Source organism: Xenopus laevis, chromosome 9_10S, assembly GCF_017654675.1.
Source record: "Xenopus laevis strain J_2021 chromosome 9_10S, Xenopus_laevis_v10.1, whole genome shotgun sequence".
NCBI classification, from domain to species: domain Eukaryota; kingdom Metazoa; phylum Chordata; class Amphibia; order Anura; family Pipidae; genus Xenopus; species Xenopus laevis.
This window is the reverse complement of record NC_054388.1, coordinates 1,642,183-1,668,541: the sequence shown is the minus strand read 5'-3', so window position 1 is coordinate 1,668,541 and position 26,359 is coordinate 1,642,183. Positions and strand designations below refer to the sequence as shown.

The following is a 26,359-nucleotide window of genomic DNA, read 5'->3' as shown; positions in this document are numbered from 1 at the left end:
CGAATTGGTGCAGCTGGTTTCACCGAGAATGATGGGAGCTGTATATCCAGGCACTTATGTCATTACAGGCTGATTTCAGGGCGGCTTGAAATTATCCTTAACTAAAGAGGGGGGTATAGAATTAGATATCTTCACTATATTCACTATATGTTTATAAAAAATAGATTCTCAAACAGGGTTGGGCCTGTGGGACACCTCTGCTGGCAACTGTGGGCACCGGCGCTCTCCCCGGCAGTATATGCAATAAGTAAGCAAGGTTTTTGGTGGGTTGTCCCTAGTGGGCCCCGGACACCTCAGTCCAGCGCTTTTGGGTTGAACTGATTTTGCTGTGGGGCCCAGTAAGTAGGGCTGCACCGAATCCAGGATTCGGTTCGGGATTCGGCCAGGATTTGGCCTTTCTCAGCAGGATTCGGATTCAGCCGATTCCTTCTACCCGGCCGAACCGAATCCTAATTTGCATATGCAAATTAGGGTCAGGGAGGGAAATTGCGTGACTTTTTGTCAGAAAACAAGGAAGTAAAAAATGTTTTCCCCTTCCCACCCCTAATTTGCATATGCAAATTAGGGTTCGGGTTTGGTATTCAGCCGAATCTTTCATATAGGATTCGGGGGGTTCGGCCGAATCCAAAAAAGTGGATTCGGTGCATCCCTACCAGTAAGTCATTGTTACACAACTGCAAGTTGTAAGCTTTGGTAATCATGCATGTAATGCTGCTTCTTGCCATGAACTATACACCACACATTCTTTGAATAACTTCAATTTATGTTCTATATAGGAAAGAAAGTCAGGGCTCAGTCCTCCTTCTTCAGTGCCCTTCAAAGGCTTGCTCCTCCCTCCTGCTCTGACGACAAGAGCTTGCAATCTGATTGCTATAGAGAGGGAAGTGGAGGCAAAAGGGAGAGTTATTGTTTGGCCTTTCAGGTCAATCAGGAGACGGATGTTTATCCCCAGGCTCCATGTCCCGTGACTGCCTCTCCTCTGATTTCGTGCAGGTCCCCTCCCTGTCATTGGGAGGGAGTTGTTGGTGTATATAGGGGGGGGGGGGGAGATATTTCAGGTGTCGGGATGCAGCTTTGGCTCCGAGCCATGAACTGGGAAAACCTCAAGTGCTGGCAAATTGCCCAGGCCCCTGTCTGGTACAGCTTGTACTTTACCACTGGGGGGGGGACCTAAGGAGAGAGGGGGACATAGGGGGGAAATTCTGCACATATTCATCTTCACTGAGGTGTCTCCATTCTTCACTTAACCCCTACAGCCCTGAACATAAACATCTGCTGGGCACATGTGGGGTTAATGTGTTGGGCTTGTTAGTGCAAGTCGTTCCCGGGAGCACACGCCCATGTATAGCATGGAAGCCATAGGAAACATACAGTGCAGCCCTCCTGCCTCCAGTGCTTGTGGTTCCCGGGAGCACACGCCCTGACATAATAAATATATAGCTTGAAAGCCATAGGAAACATACAGTGCAGCCCTCCTGCCTCCAGTGCTTGTGGTTCCCGGGAGCTCACACCCTGACATAATAAATATATAGCTTGAAAGCCATAGAAAGCAAACAGTGCGGCCCTCCTGCCTCCAGTGCTTGTGGTTCCTGTGGCGCTCGTGGCCCCGGTGACACCATTACACAGACAGGAGGCTCTTGTGATCGGCCCATGCTGCTTTTATCTTCATAAAGGAACAGTGAAAGAGTTTACCTTACCCCACGCAACCTTTGATATGTTTTGTGTGAGTAAATGTATGTACAGTTTATCCTCACACAACACAAGGCCATTCCATTGGGCCGCTCCCTGTTGTATAGTATGTGAGATATGGCTGAGTCTACCCGCAGGCCTCGGCACTTCTCTGCCCCTCAGCGTTTCCTCACTCACTGCTCAGCTTACTCCAATTTACATCAGGTATTTTACCTCAGTATATGTCCATTCATTCACTACAGGCCTTGTCCCCTCATTATAGGCCCTTAGACCATCCTTTCTGTCAGCACCGCATTCAACAGGGTGTGGCTGCACCTGAGGGAGGACATGAGACAAGGTGACATCCCCTCAGGCCTAGTTCTGACAAATCTCTGCTACTAATCTGCCCGTGTCACATACATTTTACTTGATAAAATCAAAATATTTGCAGATTTTAGCATGAGGAGTCAGGTGCCAAGATCTGACAATCATTGTATTTCACGACGCCGTGCCCAATTTGATGATCTGAAGTAAAAGTTACCTCAGAATTTGCCTCAAGTTATTTTTTCTATGGAACAGGCCCTGCTGTGAGGTCAAATGAATGTGACATGTGCAGATTAGTATCTGATATCTGTGAAAGCCAGGCTTCAGTCGCTTGGGATATTCCCCCTTGTCTCAGGCCTGTAGCGAGACATGCATGGACGTCTGCTGAGGTAAAAGACTTGAAGTGAACATGAGAATTAGTTGCTTTAGCTTGAGGATGCACTGCCCATATTGATGAACTGAGGTAAAATTATCCTCACCATTTAGTAACAAGTTATTTTTTGTATGGAACAGACACTGCTGTGAGGTAAAATGAATGTGACAGGGCAGATTAGTAGCAGAGATTTGTCAGAACTAGGCCTGAGGGGATGTCACCTTGTCTCATGTCCTCCCTCAGGTGCAGCCACACCCTGTTGAATGCGGTGCTGACAGAAAGGATGGTCTAAGGGCCTATAATGAGGGGACATGGCCTGTAGTGACTGTCCCAGGCATGAATGGACATATACTGAGATATCTTTCAGCAACCACGTTTACTCACGAAAAAGTTCTTTATAGCAGTAAGAGCAGTTTCATAAGTCTCATCAGGTAATGGTAATGTATAGAATATACGCTGTCCCTCCAGGCAGTGAATAAGTAAAGCCTTCTAGCAGCAGAAACCTACCCTTGGTCAGCAGCAATAATGTCATTTTCAAACATACAGATCCAAGCAGTAAAAGGTATGGTAGGCTCACCAGGGTTTGGGAGAAAAGGTGCAGGCTGCTGCAGAGGTTGTCAATTTGTTATGTTTTGGGTAGCCGAGGATGAGTAGAGTATAACAGTGATTTATTAGCAGGCTCATGCAGCCATTACACAACAGTAACTTTCACTTTTAAGCTGTCAGGAGGTATGCACAGTATAAGTCTGGGCACAGTGACATCTACAGGCCATTTGTATAAACACCACAGTAAACTACTTCAATTGTAGTGAATTCTAGTAAGTTGAGCAAGTTCCATACAAAAAATAACTCAAGCAAAAAATTCATGTCAGTTCATGAAATCAGACAGTGCATGATCCTAAGGGCCCTTGTAAGCACAGTCAGGCCTCAGATATTGCCTTGCTTAACTGTCAGCTCTGAACCTTTCCTTGTATATCTGTCTATTTTTCTTCCTAATGAATGCTTTTATGTAAGGCTGGCGCATCTATTTATTGCCATGGATATGGAGGCATTTTGCATTTATTATACATATGTGTGTGTGAGTTCCTCATCCTGAGCAGATATATTTAGTTGCTAGCTCACTGTTTAGTAGGAAATGTCCATTTTTCTTTCCTATTTGTCGATGGAATTTTTCTTCTTGTCACTGAGTAATACACTTGTTCCAACCTTGTGTATGTATATATAGATATATATGTGATTATGTGTGTGCCAAGTTTTCATAAGCACTGCCAAAACCCCTCTTTACATTGCTGGAGTGTCTGTTATCTGCATAGAGACTATATATGACTAATATTACTAATCTCAGTGTTCATTCTATGTTTCTCCCGGTTCAGATTCCATGCATATTAAAGGCTCCAAATAAGGATTAGAGAAGAGATGTACTTTGTACACAGGGCGGCTGTTCCATCTACAAACGACATGAAAAAAGCCGTTCCATTAAAGGGATTGTTCACCTTTGCGGTAACTGTTAGTATGATGTAGAACAGTGATCCCCAACTAGTAGCTCATGAGTAACATGTTGCTCCCCAACCCCTTGGATGTTGCTCCCAGTGGCCTCAAAGCAGGAGATTAATTTCAGGCTTGGAGGCAAGTTTTGGTTGTATAAAAACCAGGTGTTCTGCCAGAGTCTCAATGTAGGTTGACAATCCACATAGGGGCTACCAAATGGCCAATCACAGCCCTTATTTGGCACCCCAGGAACATTTTTCATGCTTGTGTTGCTCCCCAACTCCTTTTACTTCTGAATGTTGCTCTAAAGTTTGGGGATCCCTGATGTAGAGAGAGAGAGAGTGATATTCTGAGACAATTTGCAATGGGTGTTCATACTTGTGTTATTTAGCCTTTTATTCAGCAGCCCTCCAGTTTGCAATGTTAGTTGTCTGGTTGCTAGGGTCCACATTCCCTTAGCAACCATGCATTGATTTGACTAAGAGACTGGAATATGAATAGCAGAGGCCTGAATAAATAGACGAGTAATAAAAAGTAGCAATAACAATACACTTGTAGCCTTGCAGAGCATTTAAAAAGAGCAGCAGTTGATTATTTATTTGTGTATATTATATGCATCCATTATATACACATTTTCCAAGTTATTATTACATGTAGAAGGAAACACATGCTTGTGGTTAAGGCAGATGCTGCGTCAGGTATGCTGAGTAATCATTACCATGTCAGTGGTCCTTCGATGATTCTGTTGCTAAGCAGATCCTGGTTGCTAAGGCAACAGATGCTGATTGCGATAGCAAGGTCAGTGCATGGGGTAACGTTGCTTCCCTTGACCCACTATGTAGCAAGAATACCCAAATACTCGTGCACAGGGAAATGGTACTTATTCTGTTTACCCAGTTAGCTATTCTTCCCTCCCTGGCACAGCCCATCTAACTGTTTGGATGAGATTAAAGGAAAATATCTGCATTTTTATAAGCATGGCAAACTTTTATTATATCGTTTAGATCAGGGGTCCTCAAACTTTTTTAACCGTGAGCCACATTCAAAAATAAAGAGAGTTGGGAAGCAACACAAGCATGGAAAAACTTGCTGGGGTGCCAAATAAGGGTTTTAATTGGCCATTTGGTAGCCCCTATGTGGACTGGCAGCCTACAGAAGGTCTGTTTGGTACTACACCTGGTTTTTATTCAATTAAAATTTGCCTCCAAGTCTGGAATTAAAAAATAATCACCTGCTTTGAGGCCACTGAGAGCAACATCCAAGGGGTTGGGGAGCAACGTGTTACTCATGAGCTACTGGTTGGGGATCACTGGCTTAGAACATAGAGGTCAACATTTATACCTTATTATTAGGGATGCTTTAATACTGAAGTGTTACGGTGAAGACTAAGTAGTATGGCAGCCCTGGCTCATGTGCACTAATTCAAATATGCAGGTAGAAAAGTGAAACCTACTAGTACTGGGTCTAGTATATGTCATGGTAGTGCTGTGGCTCTTCACTCCCTCCTGGTGGCACGGCAGGGACTTCATTGTTCTATGGAAGCCTTTTTAGAAATCAAGTCTCTCCCTAGAACCATGGGTTCTGCCAATGAGACAGGTCATGGCAAACTTGAGATCATCATCATGTTTTTATATACAGCACCAGTCCTTTACAATGATGTGTTCTTTAGGGCAAAGACACACCCGAAGATTCAGGGAGATTTATTCCCCCGGCGACAAGTCGCCTCTTCTTTGGATCTCCCCAAAAAGCCTTCCCGCCGGCTAGAAATCAAAACGATACGAGTGCCATCACGCCGCGATTTAGATTCTAGCCAGCAGGATGGCAATAAGTCGCCCGAAGAAGAGTCGTTTTGTCGCCAGGCGACAAAATCTCCCCTAATCTTCGTGTGTGTCTCTGCCCTTAAGTGCAACAACAATTCCAACTTTTACAAGTGGCAGGGGCCTCCTGAAATTGGTATTTTTTTTTTAGTATCTGGAATTCTGAAGATAATTAACAATACACTAAGTTCCCAGAAGGTTAAATCTGATAGAGAGGTGTCATATCTGTGGTTGTAGTAACAGTTTCCCCTCCATCCTCATTCAGTCAACTCCACAGGACTCCCAAATGTCTTATCTCTGTCTAACACAAGGGGAGTACGGAATTCATGGTCGGACTGGACTGGCGGGACACAGAGAAAAAAAAAACCAGTGGGCCCCAGCCCTTGAATCACTGGGGTACAGAAATGGAAAGGGACCTTGGATTGTAAGCTCCTCTGGGGCAGGGACTCGTGTAATCTCTGTAAAGTGCTACAATATAGGTCCTTGCCACATGAATGAAGAAGAAGAATTCATTTTTGCTGTGTTGTAGCTCCTTTGCACCTTCACCTTCGGTTTACTTTTTTTTAATTATTTTTTTATTATATTTTCAGTCTACTGTAAACTTGGTTTTAATCCTCCACCGCCCACTATATATGTTTAATTTTGTCTATTTATTTTCCCTTATGTTTTACAGACACACTCCCTTCACATTCTTAAGGGTGTTGCTAGGTTCCTAGGATGTGGTGGGCAGGCACAAGCCCACAAGCAGAGCTGCTCAGCCAATACGGGACCAGCTTTTATTGTAGTGCTTTCTTAATATCTTCATTTTAATCATTGATTCAAGCAGCTAAATGGTCTTATTGCTGCTCTGCGGAGATCATGTTGAGTCTTTCTGTCTGCTCACCCTTTGAAGAATTTCCTTTAGAATATATTCAGAAATCTCTCATCTCTAACCTGAGCTTCCATGATGGGTTCCAAATTCCCCATAAGGCTTTTCCACATCTTAAAAATGTTAAATTATTTCGTTAACCATGGATAGAAGTGGTTAAAAAAAACCTCTTTTTATTGAACTGAGACGTCTATAAGTGGAGATCTACTATCCGAAACCCGTTATCCAGAAAGTATGAAAATACAGCAATACCATATCCAAAAGTGAAAGAAAGAATTCTTGATTTTGCATTGTAATCCCATGCAAGTGCATAAAGCAAGTGGCAGTCTCTTAAAGCTGCAGGCCATCTTTAGTTGCATTAGCACGCAAGGCTTTTAAATGCGTTTTCCAGTGATATTCTGCTTTCCTCATCACTGCATTGACTTTCTAACGGCACATAAAACCCCATTTGCTTTTGGATAGTGTCCTATTAAAGGGATAGGGTCTTGAAACGAAAGGTTTTCCATTTAACCGCGAGCGAGATGTAATAATGATGTGTAATTTGCTGTAATCGCATGCCGCTGCCTCCTTCCTGGCAAACGAATAATAGTCCTGACATGATTAATGGGCAGCATTCTACATGCAACGGAGAACTTAATAAGTAATAAAAAGTTGTTATGGGAAACCACACATGAATAAAGAAGAGCAAAAATAAATAAAATGTGTTTGTGAGGATAGCTAGATCTCCAATATGATTGGCTGTTTGCTCACCCTACTATATTAACAGCTTCTGATTGGCTGTGTTTGTGATAGAGTTTGTGTTATTGTACAGGATTGAGTCACATTGTTATAACCTTTATTTTATTTCCAATGAAATATTTACCTGTGTGTCTTCTATCTGAGAAGGGCAGGGAGCAGGTTTCAACTGCTAAAACTGGCCGGCCATGAAAGTGTTAAGTAGGCACGGAGCAGTTGGCTCTGCTTTGCAGATTTTGAAAGGCAATGATATTATTATTTTTGGAACAGTGTATAGCGGGGCTGTTTGGAATGACTTCAAATGCCAGGTCTGCCATAAACAAAACTGATTTCCTACAGATGTAGCAAAAATAAAAACAAGGGAAGAAGTAGATGAAAGGGGGGATATTTAGCAATCGAGCAGCAGCCGCACTTCCCCTGTGAAATGGGAACAGTCTCTGATTAAAACTGGTTGCTAGGGAACATGTGTCCCTAGAAACTGGATAGCTGCAAAACGTTCAAGCTAGAATACTGAAGGAAAAGCTAAATCATTAAAAAAAAAAAAAAAGCCACAAAAAATGAATCACGCTAAAGATAAACAACCCCCTTAATATAGTAATATATTTTAGGCACCGGTGCTGAATAAGGCTGTAGAAGAATATCACATTAAATTCCTCTGCTAGATATTGGGGAGCCAATAGAAATAGAGTCCAGTGTATTAACTGTTGATGTGCTTTTAAAAGATTTTGCTAATGCTTCTGGCACGGAGCTGAGGAGGATTACAGGGTCATCTGAAGAATATAAATCATTGGCAGCAGTAGGCAAAATACATTTCATTGGGCTGAACAAAGGCTACCTGTAAAGGGGAAGTTCACCTTGACCTTCAGTATGTTTCTTACAATGGCTGTTTGTACTGCCTCTTTCCAACTTTTGAATGGGGGGTCACTGACCCTGGCAGACATCAATCAATGGCTCTGCCAGGCTAATATCGTTGTTACTTTTTATCTATTCAGGCCGTGTTATTTTCATAGTCCTGTCTGTCATTCAAACCACTGCCTGGTTGCTAGGGTAAATCCTAAGACCCTAGCAACAACATACCTGCTAGATTTCCAGACTGTAAAGCTGGCAAACTGGTTTATAGGCGAAAAGCAGTAACCTAGCCATAGCCACCTAAACATGAAAATAAAAGAAAGATTTCCCTTTACTTGATTTATAAGTTGTACTGAATATGATCCAGACAGCACCAGCAGCACCACCAGCCTAAATGGGTCAGGGAAGGTTTGAGCTTGGGGATCCCTTTGTCTTCATCCTGTTGCCTTTAAAAGAATAATTCATGTCTGAAACAAAATCACCCCCTTTCTCAGTGAACCAATGCAATAACCCACAGCAATCTCCCCATGAGATTTGCTTGCTCATTAGTTGCTGTGGGTTATTGCTTTGGGGCATATTTGCCCAGTTTCAGTAAAAGAACTCCATTGTGTCCTTCAGTATCAAGTGTGGGGTGTCGAATCCTGGATATATATTTTCTCTTTTTCCTGGATAATAGAAATTATGCAAATTAGGGTACCTGGACTTTTCGCTTCCAGCTGCATTACAAAATTCCATCCCAATCATTGCATTTGAAGGCATCTATTACTGCTTCACATTTGCATATATATATATATAATGGCTACTGATAGCAGCCTCTGGCTCTGGGTCCCCGTCATTTTGTTCGACTCAAGTTCTCGCTCTCTCTCCCTGTCTTTTACAGGTGGCCGGATGGGAAGCGAAAAAGAAAGAACAGCCAATGTATGGGAAAAAGCGGCATGTCCGGTAAGTAGTTCATAGAGACCCACCTCCGTAAATTTATTATTGTATAGAATTGCATATATTATATATATATTTTATTTATAATCTATAATAAAGCATGTTTTCCCTATTAAAAAATAGAGCGTTCTTTAGATTTTGCTAAAAGGAGAAGGAAAGGCTAAAAGTAAGTAAGCTTTATCAGAAAGGTCTATATAAATACACCAGTAACCCCTCAAAGTAATGCTGCTCTGAGTCCTCTGTCATAAGAAACAGCACATTTCTTTCCTTCTATTGTGTACTCATGGGCTTCTGTATCAGACTAACTGTTTTCAGCTTAAACCTCCAGGCCTAGGGCTTGAGCATGCTCAGTTTGCTCCCTCCTCCCTGCTGTAATCTGAGTCCAGCAGGGAGAGACTCAGGCAGGAAGTGATGTTACAACAAGCTAATATGGCAGCTGCTATCCTAAACAAACAAAGAGAGCTTCTATGGTAAAGCCTTTTGCAGAATACATATAGTGTTATAGCTTGAACAATTGTGGCCAGTCTATTGGCAATAAACTGCATCACCAGCTTTCCTTCTCCTTTAAGGTCCTGCAGAGATGCTCATGGTAGTTCTTTATAATCCTATATCCCTTTAATAATGCCCTTTGTTGCCATATGTGAAGCCCAGAAAGGGGTTTGTTGTTGGCACAGTTAGTCTCACCCATGTAATTTACAATCTGTGTTTGGTGCCTAAGTCCAAAGAGTTAAAGCAGGAGCTGGTACCAAGAATCGAATGGAGGCTTCCCCCAGTGAATGAGGTGAATGAGACAGGGCCCTGGATGTGACGCAACCAAACCTGGCAGCCACCTAACTTACTGGCTGGAACCACAGCGCAGTGGAAGGGGGCGGAACTGAGGCACTCAGATGATGTAGTTGGAAGGGTTAGTTCCAAATAGGTAAAAACTGTCCCGTTTTTAGAGGGACAGTCCCTCTTTTGACAGCTCAACCTGCAGTCCCTCATTTGTACTGGGAAGTCCCATTTTTCCCTGCACTGAACAGCCAGAAAAAGAAATAAAGTTTCTAACTTCATTGGCTTTTGGCAGAGAGCACAGAGCAGCCACAACAGAAGATAAGATACATTTGTAACAATTCAAATGTATCTAGATAAGCAATCTAGATCAGTAAATAAGTCATTGTAACAAGGTTCCTTGGGAAAAGTTAGACCCGCAGCTTAACGGCCAATTCTCCTTCATTAGCAAAACTGTAATAACTGAAAAAAACCAAAGAAATATGATCAAGCGTTTATAACCTGCGAAAGTTTGTAAAATGACCACGGTAATTATGGGATGCGACCACCATGGTCAAAACATTTCGCCAGGCTACGTGCGGCAATGTTTTTGTCCCTCTTTTTATTTCCAAAATGTTGGGAGGTATGCTATAGCTTCTTTCATCCATTCTGTGGCCCCAAATAATGTATCTGTTCTATCATGTTGAACAAATCATCACTTCTTCTGAGTTTTCTGATTGGTCCAGTTCATCATTCCCTTAAATGACCTTATTGTCCTGTCCCAATTTTCCCAGCAATTCTTCCTGTTGTTCCTATAGACCCTCCTGTAGCTCTAAATAATGTCCCTCTTTCATCACATTGATTAAATAACCCGTGAGATAGTTTTTTTTGTTTTTCCTAAAAAAAACCTATCCTTCTAACCCTTCTGTTGCCTATGTAGTCTTCCCAACCACTGAGCAGCTTGAACAGACGCATCACTAGACATTTTGGCAGACATGATGATCACATTGTACTGCTTCCATCTGGTCAACTACATATACCTAGATGGTAAAATAAACCTTGCAAAATGTCAACTCTGTCTCCAGTTCAGGGTGGGGAATAGATGTTCCCTTTTGATCAAATGTAAATGTGTTAGAGGTATGGTACCTCTTGCCAAAACAAGCCATCCAGCCCTTCCTTGAAGCTGTCTAATATATCCACCAGTAGGTCTCACTGTATTTAGCAGAATCCCATGCGACTGGGCTGAGAATATAAAAAGAAGTACATTTTGTTAGATATGGGTCACCATTTTTTTCCATCAGCCTCATCATAGCTGATGGAAGCCTTGCCTGTAAGCATTTATAAACATTGAAGCTATTAATTCCACATTTTCACACAATATCACACAGTCATGCACAAGAAACAGCCATATCTCAGACTGGGAGGGGGTGCTATGATCTCAGCCATGTACAATTTTAAGCCATTGCAGCTGCCTCTTTAGACTGGATATTTCTCAGCTCCAAAATGCCGTGATGAGGGTCTTCTACATTAGAGACAATGCTCTCAACCAACCTACTGCTTCTAATATCCCATATTTTACAACAGGGGACACATTATTAACACAAGTTAAAATATGTCATGTTACCCCAGTTACAATCACCAATTAAGCAGAACCCTTCATTGCTCTAATTTCTGATTGTGTCTTTGGTGTACAGATAAGGAAGAGATTATTATACAATGGGAAGGGAACGTTGACTACTGCACTTTCCCCTTTATCGTGCTCTGGACCACCAGGGAATTGGGATGCAATGTAAAATGAAAGTAGTTTCAGTATCATCCTGCACTTTCATTGTATAAATGAATATAGTGGAAGAAGCAGGCATAACATTTGTCTTGGGCTAATGACTGACAACAGACAGTATATTAGATAATGAAAGCAAATATATATATATATACTGTATATATATATATATATATATATATATATATATATATATATATATATATATATATATACTTTTTATTGTCATGGTATCAAACCATGACAATAAAAAGTATTACATTTTAAAAGGGAGTGCTGGTCTACTGATAATTGATATACATACAATTACCGTGCACCCCGCCATTAGCAACAGCCCTGGAGTACGGATACACATTGGAAAGAGTATATATATATATATATATATATATATATATATATATATATATATATATATATATATTACTGTCAGATAGTAGAGATCAGGACAAATATTATTCTTGTTACCACCTCTTTAATGTTTAAACCTCCTCCAACTTCTTTCACTTTTGCTGTTCATTATTTATGAAGTTATAAAGGGGAACTAAAGCCCTATGTAATTGTCTATTATGTTTCTGCCTATATAGGGCTGTATTGTCACCCATCCAAGTACCCTTCAGTACTCCTCTAAAAAAATCATGGGATAAAAGGGGGAATTATAAAAGGAGGAGGTTCAAATCTTCTGCTTCTCTCTCTCTCCCGCCGTCTTTAATTTCTCTGAACAGAACATTTCTGTCAATTCGCTCTGTTCTCACCCCCATTTCACCCTCCGGCATTCTTACCCTGAAGAGCAAGTCAGCAGCTCTTCTGCCCCCCCCCCTCCATTCCATAGACTTGGTCCAGACAGGAGATCTCTTATAAAAGATAATTACTTCCGATGCAGAATAAGATTCAGCACTGGGACGACACAGTAATTACCCTCAACAGGATGAACTGGCTTTGTGCCTGTGTATGTGTGTGACTGGATGAGCCCCAGTGATTGTTGTGTGCCACTATAATCCCCGCCTGACTGCATGCATTTCTCTCTGCTTTAAATCATTATTAAGCAATTCATGGACACAGCCACCTGTGTTTGCATTTCAGCTTGGGATTTGCCTGTGCAGATATGGGAAATATGGGGCACCATCCAGTGATATTGCCTTTACTTCCCCTTTAAATGTGATTCTATGGGAAAAGGTCATTGCTGGATTTTGGAGCAGTTCTGAAAGCCAGCGGAAATAGATTCCATATCTGTAGTTTATTCCCTGAAAATATTATCAGCAGGCATCTTTTTATTTTGTTTAACTTTTAGTTTCAGATGTAGACTGTTTTAGTTATTCCTCTGTGTGTAATGTAGAATGCGTGGGGTTAACACAGACAGCAGTGTTCCATGATACAACGCTGCAAGGTGGCAGCCAATGAGAGTCATGGGACATTGCGTCCGTCTGCCCCCATTAACCACTTCTATGCCAATAGCTTGTCCTCTCATCCGGTGACACAGGTGACAGCTTGGTGTCTCTGCCCCCTGCAGGGTACATCCCCAGCTATCTGGACAAAGATGAGCCATGCGTGGTGTGCAGTGATAAGGCCACGGGGTACCACTACCGCTGTATCACTTGCGAGGGGTGCAAGGTATGTATCCTGAATTTATATCTTACTTATAATATACAGAGGTGTTCCTGTCTACTGGAAATCCTCTCTTATATATTGTTTGGATGTCTCCAGCCTTCAGACCAACTAGTGCATGGCCAGCAAAGAATATCACTATTCTGTCTTTCTCTGTTCAACTGCATTGTCCCCTTTATATCCAGGTATAGGAACTAATTCATTCAAATACATGCAATACGATCCTTAGGTATAGGAACCAATCTATACAGACACAGGCAATATGATCCCTATATATATATATATAGACAAATACAAGAGTCCTCTGCACTCAACCCATTATCAATATATTTAAGACAGAGACATTTTGTGCTACTGCTACTGAAAAATGCCTTACCCTTTAAACAACACAGGGATTGTTTGTCCATATATTGCAATATATTTAAGCTGAACAACTACGTCAAAGTCATCCCATATCTGGCCAGTCCTACGCTTAATTTTATCTGATTTATTAAGAATTCTATTGCTTCATTATACATTTTACAAATATATAGACTATAAAGGCCCTAAGTATAGGAATTAATCCATATAGATATAGGCAATATAAACTCTAGGTATAGGAATTAATCCATATAGATATAGGCAATATAAACTCTAGGTATAGGAATTAATCCATATAGATATAGGCAATATAAACTCTAGGTATAGGAATTAATCCATATAGATATAGGCAATATGAATTCTAGGTATAGGAATTAAGCCATATAGATATAGGCAATATAAACTCTAGGTATAGGAATTAATCCATATACAGTAGATATAGGCAATATGAATTCTAGGTATAGGAATTAAGCCATATAGATATAGGCAATATAAACTCTAGGTATAGGAATTAAGCCATATAGATATAGGCAATAATATAGATATAGGAATTGATCCATACAGATATAGGCAATACAGGCCCTAGGTATAGGAACTAATCCATATAGATATAAATAATACAGGCCCTAGGTATAGGAACCATTCCATACATATATAGGTAAGAAAAAACCTTGATATAGGAACTAATCCACATCGATATAGACAATACAGGCCCTAGGTAAAGGAACCAATCCATTCAGAAATAGGCAATACAGGTCCTAGGTATAGGAACTAATCCATACAGATAAAGGCAATAGAAGCCCTAGGAATAGGAACCAGTCAGTATGAGATATATGCACAAAAGCCTAGGTATAGGAACTTATCCATAAAGATATAAGCCGTTATAGCCCTGCTTATAGACAATAAAGAATATAAATGCAGGCCTGTGTATTGAAGCCAAACAGTATAACCCTGGGTATATTTGGGGGTGGGGGCACCAGGAAATATTCATCTTTTTTAAAATGTTTATTTTTAGTTACAATACAATTTATTGTTTAATGATTCAGGGCAGGGCTAGAGTATGAGACATGTCTGTGTCTAGGATGGGTGGAAAATATTTGGATGGGCTGTTTCCTAAAGGCAAAGGAGCTTCCTTTTGCATAATGGGAACAGGGCTGTTCATATATCAGCACTGGAACAAAGGTCCGGTTTAAGTTTTTAGCCGTAAATAAAAGAGTTGTTAGAGGAGGGGTGATGCAGAGCGTTCACTAAGGGTTTGGAGCTGATTGGGATGGGCATGGATCTAATTGGGGCACAGGAATGTAGACTTCATTCCAAAAGTAAGAAAAGCGGAAAATAAATTGTCTCTTATGCCCTGAATCATTCGGAACAAATAACTATTAGACAAATTAACCCAGTTGGAGATGCCCATTATTTATACCAGTATCTAGTATAATGCAAAACCATAGAGCAGTGCATACAGCGAAGTGCAGATGAAAGGCTTAATCACTTTGCCATCTCTATTGCACTGTCATTTGAGATATGTATTTATATATATATATCAGTTTTTTATTGTGCTTTTAGCCTAATCCTTTGCCCTTGTCTACACAGGGTTTCTTCCGCCGCACCATCCAGAAGAACCTGCACCCCTCCTATTCTTGCAAGTACGATGGCTGCTGCATTATCGACAAAATCACCCGTAATCAGTGCCAGCTCTGCCGCTTCAAGAAATGCATTGCCGTTGGCATGGCAATGGATCGTAAGTTTGGGCAGGGGGTGGGAACAAATCTGTGCCAGATTTAAGATGGGCAGAGTGCAGCATCAGACCTAACTATAGGGGGTGTAATACTGCACTGAGACTTTGTGAAACTCCTGGAATGCTTTTATATAGTAGCACAATTTATACTCAAAACCTTGAATCCCAAAAATGGAGACATTTTGATTCTATATTCAGCACTAAATATTCCTGCATGAAGTATGCAAGCCTTTGTGGCACTTGTAGAGCTGCAGGAAACTCAAACATTTCCTTCAGCATTTAACCAGCATCTTCTGGTGCTTTGGAGGAATTTCAGTCCTATTCATATGAAAAGAAACAATCTCAGGTCAACTATGGTGGCACAGTCTTAACATTTATGTTGATGATGCTGAGGTTACCCTCATATACAGCATTCCAATTCAATTTGCCCTTATGTTTGGGGTATGAGCCTTTACATCAACTACAGTAAGGGGCAGATGTATTAAGGGTCGAATATCGAGGGTTAATTAAAATTAAAAATTAAAATATTCGAAGTCAAAGGATTTTGCGCAATTCGAATAATCCTTCGATCGAACGATTCAAAGGATTTTAATCCATTGATCGAAGGATTATCCTTCGATCAGAAAAAACTTGGAAAGCCTATGGGACCTTCCCTATAGGCTAACATGGACTTTGGTAGCTTTTAGGTGGCGAACTAGGGGGTCGAAGTTTTTTCTTAAAGAGATAGTACTTCAACTATCGAATGGTTGAATAGTTGAACGATTTTTAGTTCGAATCGTTCGAGTCGTAGTCGAAGGTTGAAGTAGCCAAAAAAACACTTCGAAATTCGAAGTTTTTTTTCCTCTATTCCTTCACTCGAACTTAGCGAATGGGCCCCTAAGTGTATCCTTCCTCAAGTCTTCCGGCCTGATTAGTTCCCATTCATGTTTTAGTTGACTTTGTTCACTTCCTAACATCCATATAGCTTACAGAATTCTTACCCTCTGCCTTTCATTCCTCTTTCTCTCCTTTATTTTTGAATATTAGACCATATGCATTCCAGTCTCATGCTCAAATCTGTCTCGTTTTTATGCTCCTTTGCCTTTCTCTCCTCCTCCTCTGTTCACCTTCACCTCGGCCCTTTATTCTCACGGCTCTCCCTGTCTGTCTCTCTCCATCTCCCCAGTTGTCCTGGATGATAGCAAGCGAGTAGCCAAGCGAAAACTGATTGAAGAGAATCGAGTGCGGCGGCGGAAGGAGGAGATGATCAAGACTCTGCAACAGCGTACCGAGCCAAGCAGCGAGGAGTGGGAGTTGATTCGCATTGTAACAGAAGCTCACAGGAGTACCAATGCCCAGGGCAGCCATTGGAAACAGCGTAGGAAGTTTCTGGTGAGACTAATGATGATGATGTGGACGCAGTACAGCAGACATATTGCGCCTGTCGTTGTGGGCTGCAGCAGCTTGGGAGCAATTAATCTATAAAAAATGAGATCTTATGGAGTTAAGTACAGGAAAAAGTTGTTTGAAACTGGAAAGTTTTTCAAGGGGAACAAAGGCCAACTTTGCAGGGATATATATAATGGTATAAGTTTGGGAGATGTACTGTATAGGAGAGGGAATATGGAGACCAGTTTTTAATTAAATTATTCTTATACCTTAATACTCTTGATTTTCCCTTGTGCTCCGATTGAGTATTCCAGCGAGGAGCAGTGAAGTAGAGTTATCCTTGCAGGATACAGCAGGGAATCCCTGGGATTTCCGTCAATAAACTTCCTGCGCAGATGGAGAGGCTGTAACCTCTGGGAGAGAGCAAGCAGCATCTGTTACCCCTACAGCCTGTGCCCCCTGCCCCTCCGCCCGCGTTTCCACATAGTTTGCCTAGACAAGGGCATAGGTCAGCACGCAGATGGCAATCTAAAAAGCAAGTTCAGTGCCTTGTGAAAAGCACCATCTGGTCAGTGTTTGTTGCGATGCATTTAGGTTTGTCTTAGTACATAATGGTGCAATCTCCTAATTCCTGGGTGCAGCGGTGCTCATATTGTATAGGCCGCAGAGTGAGGAACCCATATATCACAGAACACTTTCTGTTACCATAGCCCGTAACCAGACTGCACTGCACACAGACAGATCTCAATGCAGCACTTATACGTATGGATGCCATATTGCACTGCTGCAGAGTGATGAGTACAAATACCTCCTTGCTCTACATCATACAACGATATCTATCCCATATGCACTAAAGGACAGGGAGATGCAGATATCACATTGGCACAAATCTATAGTTATATATATATGTTCCTGTGCTATCTGGTATCATTGTCTGTGCAGGTGTAATAGGGAATTGTACCTGTGTGCTGCAGCAACACTCGCTCTCTCTGTGTTATTTGTATGTTATAGTGGTGCAACGCTGTTCATGCTCTTTGTTTGTGTAGCAAAGTATTTGCTTCTTGCCAAATGCAACAGTGCCTCCTCTTTTCTTTTTCTACAGCATTGCATAATCGTGTCTGTGTTTCCTTCTATTCTGTTGCACTATATGATTTCTTTATAGTCCCTCTGTGTTGCTCCTATGCCTCATTGTTTTGCATTCTGTCGGGGTCCCCAGCCTCACTGCTTAGCAGTACATTTTTGGTAACCATGCATCGTGTTTAGAATTCTGTTTGGGTTACATGACCTATGTCTTTATCACTACATGTGTGGCACCCATACCTAGTGCGAGGTTGTACATTTCTAATACCTATTCCTTGGCACCTAGCAGTCCATTCTGGTACCCATTCCTTGGTGCTTATCTATACCTTACTGGTACCTATTCCTCAGTACATAGCAGTCCATTCTGGTAGCCATTCCTTGGTGCTTAGTAGTACCTTACTGGTACCTATTCCTCAGTACTTATGAGTCCATTCTGGTACCCATTCCTTGGTGCTTAGTAGTACCTTACTGGTACCTATTCCTTAGTACATAGCAGTCCATTCTGGTGCCCATTCCTTGGTGCTTAGTAGTACCTTACTCATACCTTTTCCTCAGAACATAGCAGTCCATTCTGGTAGCCATTCCTTGGTGCTTATCTATACCTTACTGGTACCTATTCCTCAGTACTTAACAGTCCATTCTGGTAGCCGTGCCTCAGTGCTTAGTAGTCGGTTTCACAACTTAGCAGTCTGGTACCCTTGCTTTAGTAGTTAGTAGTACGTTTCTAATACTCATTGTGTGATCCTTAGCAGTCGGTTGTGGTTGTGGTATCCATCCCTCCATGTAGCAGTACATTTATGGTCCCTATTCCTTGGTACGTAGTTACCTGTCTCCCTCTGTTTTGCAACCCATTCTCCCAGCTGTCCTTCTATGTTTAGCTATCCATTCTCCTATCTGTGCTTAGCCTTCTATTACCTGTGCCTTTATGTTTGGGAGTGCCATCTGGTGCCTTTGTGCCCTTCTGCCTCTGTTTCTAAACACATTGTGGTACCTGTTCCTGTGGGTTTGCCAGCAGCTACTGACTCGTTGTATTGTGGTACATTGTAGCTGTGTGTCTCAGTACATTAGTCTAATTATTCTTCCCTGCGCCGTGCATTTATTAGCAGCAATGCATTCTGTTCCAATGCCCGAGTGGGTTTGACAGTCTACTACGATATAATTGCCTCTCTATTATTGTGCCACTAGCATCGTCGGCTTTCTTTTTTGTCCTTGATCTCTGTCAATTAATGAGCCCCTGGTCCAATGCACTGTAAAGAGCTGGGACATAAATTATTATAAAGATACATTCTGACATCTTTCTTCATTTGTTTGCCTGGCTCAATCTGAAGGCAAAGTCATATGTATCCGACCCCAGTGCATTGTGCTCTTAATACTGGTGTCTATGTGCTGAGTATTCAGGGTATTCTGAGACCTATCGTTTAGTCTATACCTGCATCGCATTCTGATCTCATTAGTGCATGGCAGCCCTTTATCCGCCTGTTTGCAGCAGGGCACGTTAATAACTTTGTATGAGTTGCTCAATGCGAGGCATCTGGCGTTGGATTCTTCACTGGGAGTTCTGCACTTAGTATGCGCTGCCATTTGTATGTCTGGGGGCAGCTGATATTTGGTGCCCTGTACCTAGGGCCCACTTGTCTATCTAACAGACGGCTTTAACCCTTTATTCTCCCACTTAGGCTGCAGCATTGCAACAGGGCTGTGGGTGACGCATCCATGTGGGTTTTGTCAGAGAGGGTTATAGGCAACTGGGAGCAACGGCCTGTTTTCTCTCCCCTCCCTTCCGAAGTGACCTCCCCCTGTGTCTCCCTCTCCTCCCCCTGTCACGTGGATTAGACAGGCTTTCTCTTCCACCACCACCCATGATATCATATGTGGGTTACCAACACCCTCTACTGGAACATTTCAACTTCTGCACACTTCTGAAGAATAGATAGATACTCACACACTCTCAATCTCTCTGGATAATGCTCTTTTATTCTCTTTAACTATCTTTGTACTGTCTCGCCCTGTCTCCACTACCTCTTCTTGAGCCATTGCAATGCTGACTTCTCTCTCCCTTCTCCCTGTTACAGCCAGAAGACATCGGACAGTCTCCTATGGCTTCCATGCCAGATGGGGATAAAGTTGACCTGGAAGCTTTCAGTGAGTTCACCAAAATAATCACCCCGGCAATTACCAGAGTGGTGGACTTTGCGAAGAAGCTGCCCATGTTCTCTGAGGTGAGTGCGTGGCACACAAGGGACACTACATAATATACATACAGTTGGTATATTTCCTTATCTGCTCATATCTAGTTTTAATATTGTTTTGTCTATATTTCCTTTTTTATATCTTACTTATAATATTAGACGCCTGTTTTTCCCTTTCTTTAACCATAAAATGTCCATCCACCTATTACTGAATGTTTCTCCTCACCCATCCTCCATCCTTTTAGTGACATTTCTTTCCAGTTCATCCTTCCACTAAATGTCTTTACCTAAGCAACTATCCTCTGAATTTTCCACTCTGCTTCCCTCCCTCCACACTCAGCCCTCCAGTTAATGTTCCAGTTTACCCACCTTTTTATTAAGTGTTCCTCTCCAGATACCCATCTATTCTGTGTCCTTCCTCAGCCACCCATTAAATGTGCCATCCACCTACCCTTACACTGAACTCCACTAAATATTCCCATGCATCCTCCAAACACAATGGATTTCTATAACAAATACTCCACAAATTTCAAACAATTTTCTCCTTTACTTCTTATCCCTTTGTCTCATACAGCCTTCTCTCTCCTACATTGTGACTGCCACCTATGTATTGTGTTCTCTATTTATGTCTATTCTGTGCTTCTTTCCTCTTGACATTTACTACAGGTCTATGAAAAGCTATATATTTTATTTTCCCTATCATCACAAGTGCTCCCCATACCAGCATCCAACACCCAACATCCTTATAATGGTAGTCCTCCCCTTTTTACCCCAACAAACTACTTCCCATATCTGAATCTTCAACATCATTCTCTACCCTAAGATTCCCACCCCAATAAAATCACTTGTTGCACTGAGACACCCACATGCATTTCTGTTCTAAATGACCCCTTTATCCTTATTATTAGAAAGGCCTTTCCTACCACCTACATTAAATGTCCTTCTGCTCCTTATAACCAATGCCTCACTTCTACATTCAAAAAAGTGTCCCTGTCCCACCAGCTGACTTGTGAAGACCAGATCATCCTGTTGAAAGGATGTTGTATGGAGATCATGTCTCTTCGTGCTGCTGTGCGCTACGATCCAGACAGCGAGACCCTAACGCTGAGCGGCGAGATGGCGGTGAAACGGGAGCAGCTTAAGAACGGAGGTCTGGGTGTTGTCTCTGATGCCATCTTTGACCTTGGGAGGTCGCTTGCTGCGTTCAACCTTGATGATACGGAAGTGGCACTGTTGCAGGCTGTTTTGCTAATGTCATCAGGTAAATTTAAGAATTGTCTAGCTTCTACTTCCTTTTCTCTTCCTGGATGTTGCAGGGATGAATTGATTGCATTTCAGTTAAATTGCAATTGGTGCAAATGACTTTCTTCCTTTCCAGACCGTACTGGTTTAATCTGCACAGACAAGATAGAGAAATGTCAAGAGACCTACCTTCTCGCCTTTGAACACTACATCAACCATCGCAAACACAACATTCCCCACTTCTGGCCCAAGCTCCTAATGAAGGTGACGGACCTGCGCATGATAGGGGCATGCCATGCCAGCCGCTTTCTGCACATGAAGGTCGAGTGCCCCACCGAGCTCTTTCCACCGCTCTTCCTTGAGGTCTTTGAGGACCAGGAAGTTTGAGGGACAGTGCATGTCGGTAGAGAGGAAAGTGCATTTATCCCTTTTGTTCCTCCCTGCCTTTGTTGGCCATTATATCCTAAGAAGACAATGTAGGAAAAGCCTGCTACAGCTAAAGGAGCTTTTCATTGTGGTACATTAGGAAAACTCGGAAATGGAAGCTTGCCTGCTATCATCTTGGTAAAGCAAAAAAAAAAAAGAACAGAAGCTGTTTGGCCCAAAACCTGATACATGTAATGGTTGGAAGCTGAGTGGCACCACCTTAGGACACAAGATGTCCAAGGAAAAGGCACTTCTACCCTTTTTATTGTTTCCTGTGGCACCATTATGATGCACCCAGGAATGGATGCTTGTTTATTCCAGCATATCTCTCCCCAACCGCCTCCTCCACCAAAAGCCCCAGTGGAACATGACTGGGCCGCTCTTAATTGATATTTTTAAATATAGGAGGGGAGCAGAAAATGAGTGGCTTAAACTCTTCTGCATCCCCCCCATATACAAAAAGTGTAACCATAGGTAGATAGATAGATCGATCGATAGATAGATAGATAGATAGACTGCAACAGGTTCAGTGTCAAGCCTTATTAGCATAGTGCTCATTGTTGGCCTTTGCTTTCCACTCTTCAGCTTCTAGACTGAAATATATATTTGTGTATATATATATATATATATATATATATATATATATATATATATATATATACATATACACTCACATTCCCACTCAGATGCAAATATTTCATATTTCTTAAGTGCCAATGTCCATGCAATCCAGAAAACATTGCAATTTTTTGTGTACCATATAGGTAGTATATGTAGATATCTATCTATCTATCTATCTGAATCCAAGTTTGTGTGTGTGTGTGTGTATATATGATATACATATGAATATATGTATGTATATGTACACTCAGACCTATAACATATATATATATATATATGTGTGTGTATGTGTATATGTTATATCTGCAATCAGATCCCATTATTACTTCAGGTGCTGAATTCACCTCTGCAGAGTGCCTGTCTGGCCAAACGTTATTCCTCCTTCATTTATTAGTATGAAGCCAGATGGGAGGCGGGGCATAGTACATGACACGCCGCCTCCCTTGCACAGAATTCCCTCCATCATACGTTACATTTATATAAAAATCATCCCGTTCACTCAAACCGTTGAGTGTTTTTGGGTGATGAAAAAAGAAGCACCAAAACCTGCCTTCTAGTCCCCTCACCTTCCCACTGACCCTGCCCTGCGGAAAAACCAGAGACCCTCTGCAGCTACGCAAACCAAAAATTTTTCTAAGAAGCACTTTGAAATGGCAGATGCATGTGTTCTCTCTTTTTTGCTGCTCTCCTGCATCTTATTCTGCATCTCTGTGGAGGAGATATGATACGTGGCTTTACAGAGTTCCCGGCAGCCTTACTCTACAGCCTCTTAAGTCAAAGTCTAACCCCTTTTTTTGGGTTATTATTGCCAAGTTTTCTACACGATGGTGAGGTTCACCCCACATTCTTCTGTAGAATATATTGCCTTCCCTTAATCCCCTCTATTTGCACTTTGCTGAAAGCACTTGTTACCAATGATGGACTTGGATAATGTTTTTATCTTTTTCCCCTAAGAAGCACTTAGTATATTTTGATATAATTAACCCCGTTATTCTGTGGGCTGTTAATAGACACCTGTGTGGCTTCACTGTCTCCTATTGGACTGAGAACTAAACAACGGCACTGCTCACCTGTCTGCTGCCAAATAGCAGAAGCACTTAATATCTATCACTTAAAGTGTCCCTTTTGATTTCAATTTTTTTGGGGGTTCAGTATTTTTCCGCAGGCAGATTCACCCACCCCTACACCCTTCACAATTAAAATTGAAAAAGCACTTAAATTTATAAATGAAACCCATATCTTTTTCTCAATTTATTTTTTTGGAAGAGAGGTTGTCTCTGCAAAGGGAATTCTGTGCCATAATTTGGGGATTCTTCCCAGGGATAAGTCTGGAGCTTGCAGACTGCTGACTTTAATATGAGGGATTGCGAGTATATCAGTCCAGTCGCACCCAGCGCCAGAGAAAATGAAACGGAATAATTAGTGTATCAAATCGACCATGTCTCCTGTTTCAGCGACTCTCTATTGATAGTGTCTCGTTCAGGAAGAAGCTTTGCTCAAATGAAACGTAAGAGCAGTCAAATTGATATCTTATTCGGTCGATACTCGTTGAATATTAGAGATGACGGTTTCCTCTGGCCCTGGGTGCGGCTTTAGTGCTGTGAACTTGCACAGTGTTACAAGCACTCTGTGTTGGGCTTACCTCAGCTCTTTAGCAGAAGAAGAAGAAGAAAAAAAAAGGACAAAATATGTTGTTTTGTATTTGAATAGTGTTTTTCTTGCCCCTGGGCTCTGTTGGGGGCCTGCCTTTCGCACTGCCGACCCCCGTCATGGCCCCGGGAGCACAGCTATCTCTTTTAGCTTAACGTCAGCGGACTGGACGTTATAAAGAAATGAGGTCCGGTCCACTCAGTGGACTTTAAAGATTCCAGGCCTCAGAGACCTGGCTAATTGTTGTACCCCCCTCACAAAAACAACCCCAAAATCCCTTGCAAATGTGTGTGCTTAGCACACTCTAAACAAAGTAGAAAAGTATGTATATATGTGTATATATGTGCCGCGGTGGTGTCACCTCAGAGGTGGCTGCACTTCTTTATTTCCATGCTTGTTCACTTCTGTTTTGTTTTTTTTTCATTTTAACCCTCCCCTCCCCGTGCTGCAGATACACTTTGCCCATCTCCGGTGGCTGAGGCTTTTAGACATCTCTTTTTGTGGGTTTTGTTTTGGCTGTTTTAAATGGAGGACAAGTCAATGGGTTGGTACAGAAATATGTCTTAACCCAGGTTTATAGAATTCTTTATAGTGGTCTGTATAAGCTTTTGGTGCCATTCCTATTCCTCTCTGCTTCCACTGTGTAATGTGGCTCCAGTCCTTCATGGCTCCTGCATTGTAGGTTCCTGCTCCTGCATTGTAGGTTCCTGCTCCGGCATTGTAGGTTCCTTATTCTGCATTGTAGGTTCCTGCTCCTGCATTGTAGGTTCCTTATTCTGCATTGTAGGTTCCTGCTCCTGCATTGTAGGTTCCTGCTCCTGCATTGTAGGTTCCTGTTCCTGCATTGTAGAATCCTGCTCCTGCATTGTAGGTTCCTGCTCCTGCATTGTAGGTTCCTGCTCCTGCATTGTAGGTTCCTGCTCCTGCATTGTAGGTTCCTGCTCCTGCATTGTAGAATCCTGCTCCTGCATTTTAGGTTCCTGCTCCTGCATTGTAGGTTCCTGCTCCTGCATTGTTGGTTCCTGCTCCTACATTGTAGGCTCCTGCATTGTTGGTTCCTGCTCCTGCATTGTAGAATCCTGAAGCCACATGTAAATGGAGTCTTGCATCACCGATAAGACCACCCAACCATAGACTTCTCAGTGATAACCCACCACCTGTAGCCTCACCAGCTTCATTCATTTTTGAGTGCGCCTCTAAATCTTTATTTGGCCGCTCAACCATGATGCTTCATCTGGCACCTATATAAATATATATATATTTTTGGGGGGTGTGGGGAATCACGAGCAGCAGCTCACCCTGCAGATGTTTAGATCCTTACTCACATGCTGTAAAGCCCGGCTTCAGAGGCTGTGTTCACCTCGCAAGGAAAAGCTTCACCAGTGCAGGATCTACCCGCCGTATAGAGACTCTTGGAAGATTGTATGCTACGAAACATGTCGTGACTTCAGAGTATAAACAGGTTTTTTTTTGTCACCCTGCCATTCCCTCAACACTACATAGACTTGTCTCTGGGATAATGTTTTTTTTTCCGTTCAATCAATGGCTTATGCAGAAGCAACCTCTCAACTGACAGTAACTATGTCTGCATTGGAGAGAGACAGAGCATTTAGCCACGCTCGCTCTCCCAGCTCGCACACTCACACTTTATTCATACCAGGAATAAACCAGGAAGAATTTATTTTTGTTTTTCTCATACGCTCATACCTCAGACAACGACCCCTTCTCATCCCCTTTTTACGTTTGCCGACCTCACTGTTTTGACTTTTTGAAGGTGAGAACCCCCCATTGATTGAGAACCTGATGTGGAGGGGGTTTCTGTGGCTCACCAGCTGGAATGTGTGTATGTGGCCCCTACAGAAAGACCCTAAGCGGAGCGGACACACAAAGCAATGGACTTGAGAAACGGCACAGAAAGGGGGCACTATGGATAGCGCAGAACGTCTTCATTTTACTTTATCCACAGCATTAAGGAAAATAATACAAACCTCCGGCTGCCTCGGCCGCTAAACATTATGTTGGACTTCTCTGCCCCATGCAAATTACATCCAAATTTCCTTCTTTCTTTCTTTCTTCTCTATACCCCAAAAATTCAAAAAATGGTGGGGGGGGGCTTTTTTTTTTTTTTTTAATGAATTCCTCTTCGTCAGTTCAGAATAGTTTTTAAAGGAGGTTTTTAACACATTTTAACTGTAATTTACTGGAAAGTTTAACTTTTACACACACAAATATATATATATATATATATATATATATATATATATATATATATATATATATATATATATATATATAAACAAAAAACGAAAAATGAGCTGTTCGCACACCAATAGATAGCAATATACCAGGTGCTGCCACAGTGTCGAATATTTAACAGTCCATGGATAGTTAGCAGCGCACACTGGAATTTTAAAAAATTTAATTTATTTATTTAAATTTTAAAAAAGAGCATAATACATGCATCGGCGTTTCGGTCTTGGTCTTGGACCGTTATCTGA

The 26,359-nt window shown here is 41.9% G+C and overlaps 1 protein-coding gene across 2 annotated transcripts in view; it reads left to right on the top strand.

Annotated features, from left to right (window-relative positions):
* thra.S (thyroid hormone receptor alpha S homeolog) overlaps window positions 1-26,146 on the top strand; it is an 88,056-nt gene extending 61,910 nt beyond the window's left edge. The window contains exons 3-9 of one of the 2 annotated variants that reach the window (XM_018237969.2): window positions 9,003-9,064; window positions 13,096-13,196; window positions 15,141-15,288; window positions 16,451-16,656; window positions 19,806-19,952; window positions 20,925-21,183; window positions 21,301-26,146. In XM_018237969.2, coding sequence (XP_018093458.1) covers window positions 9,003-9,064; window positions 13,096-13,196; window positions 15,141-15,288; window positions 16,451-16,656; window positions 19,806-19,952; window positions 20,925-21,183; window positions 21,301-21,551 — 1,174 coding nt within the window. In that variant the 3' untranslated portion in view covers window positions 21,552-26,146. Of the gene's footprint in view, window positions 1-9,002; window positions 9,065-13,065; window positions 13,197-15,140; window positions 15,289-16,450; window positions 16,657-19,805; window positions 19,953-20,924; window positions 21,184-21,300 lie in introns of both variants that reach the window. The other variant, XM_018237968.2, reaches the window with a different exon arrangement.
* Window positions 26,147-26,359: the final 213 nt, after the last annotated feature.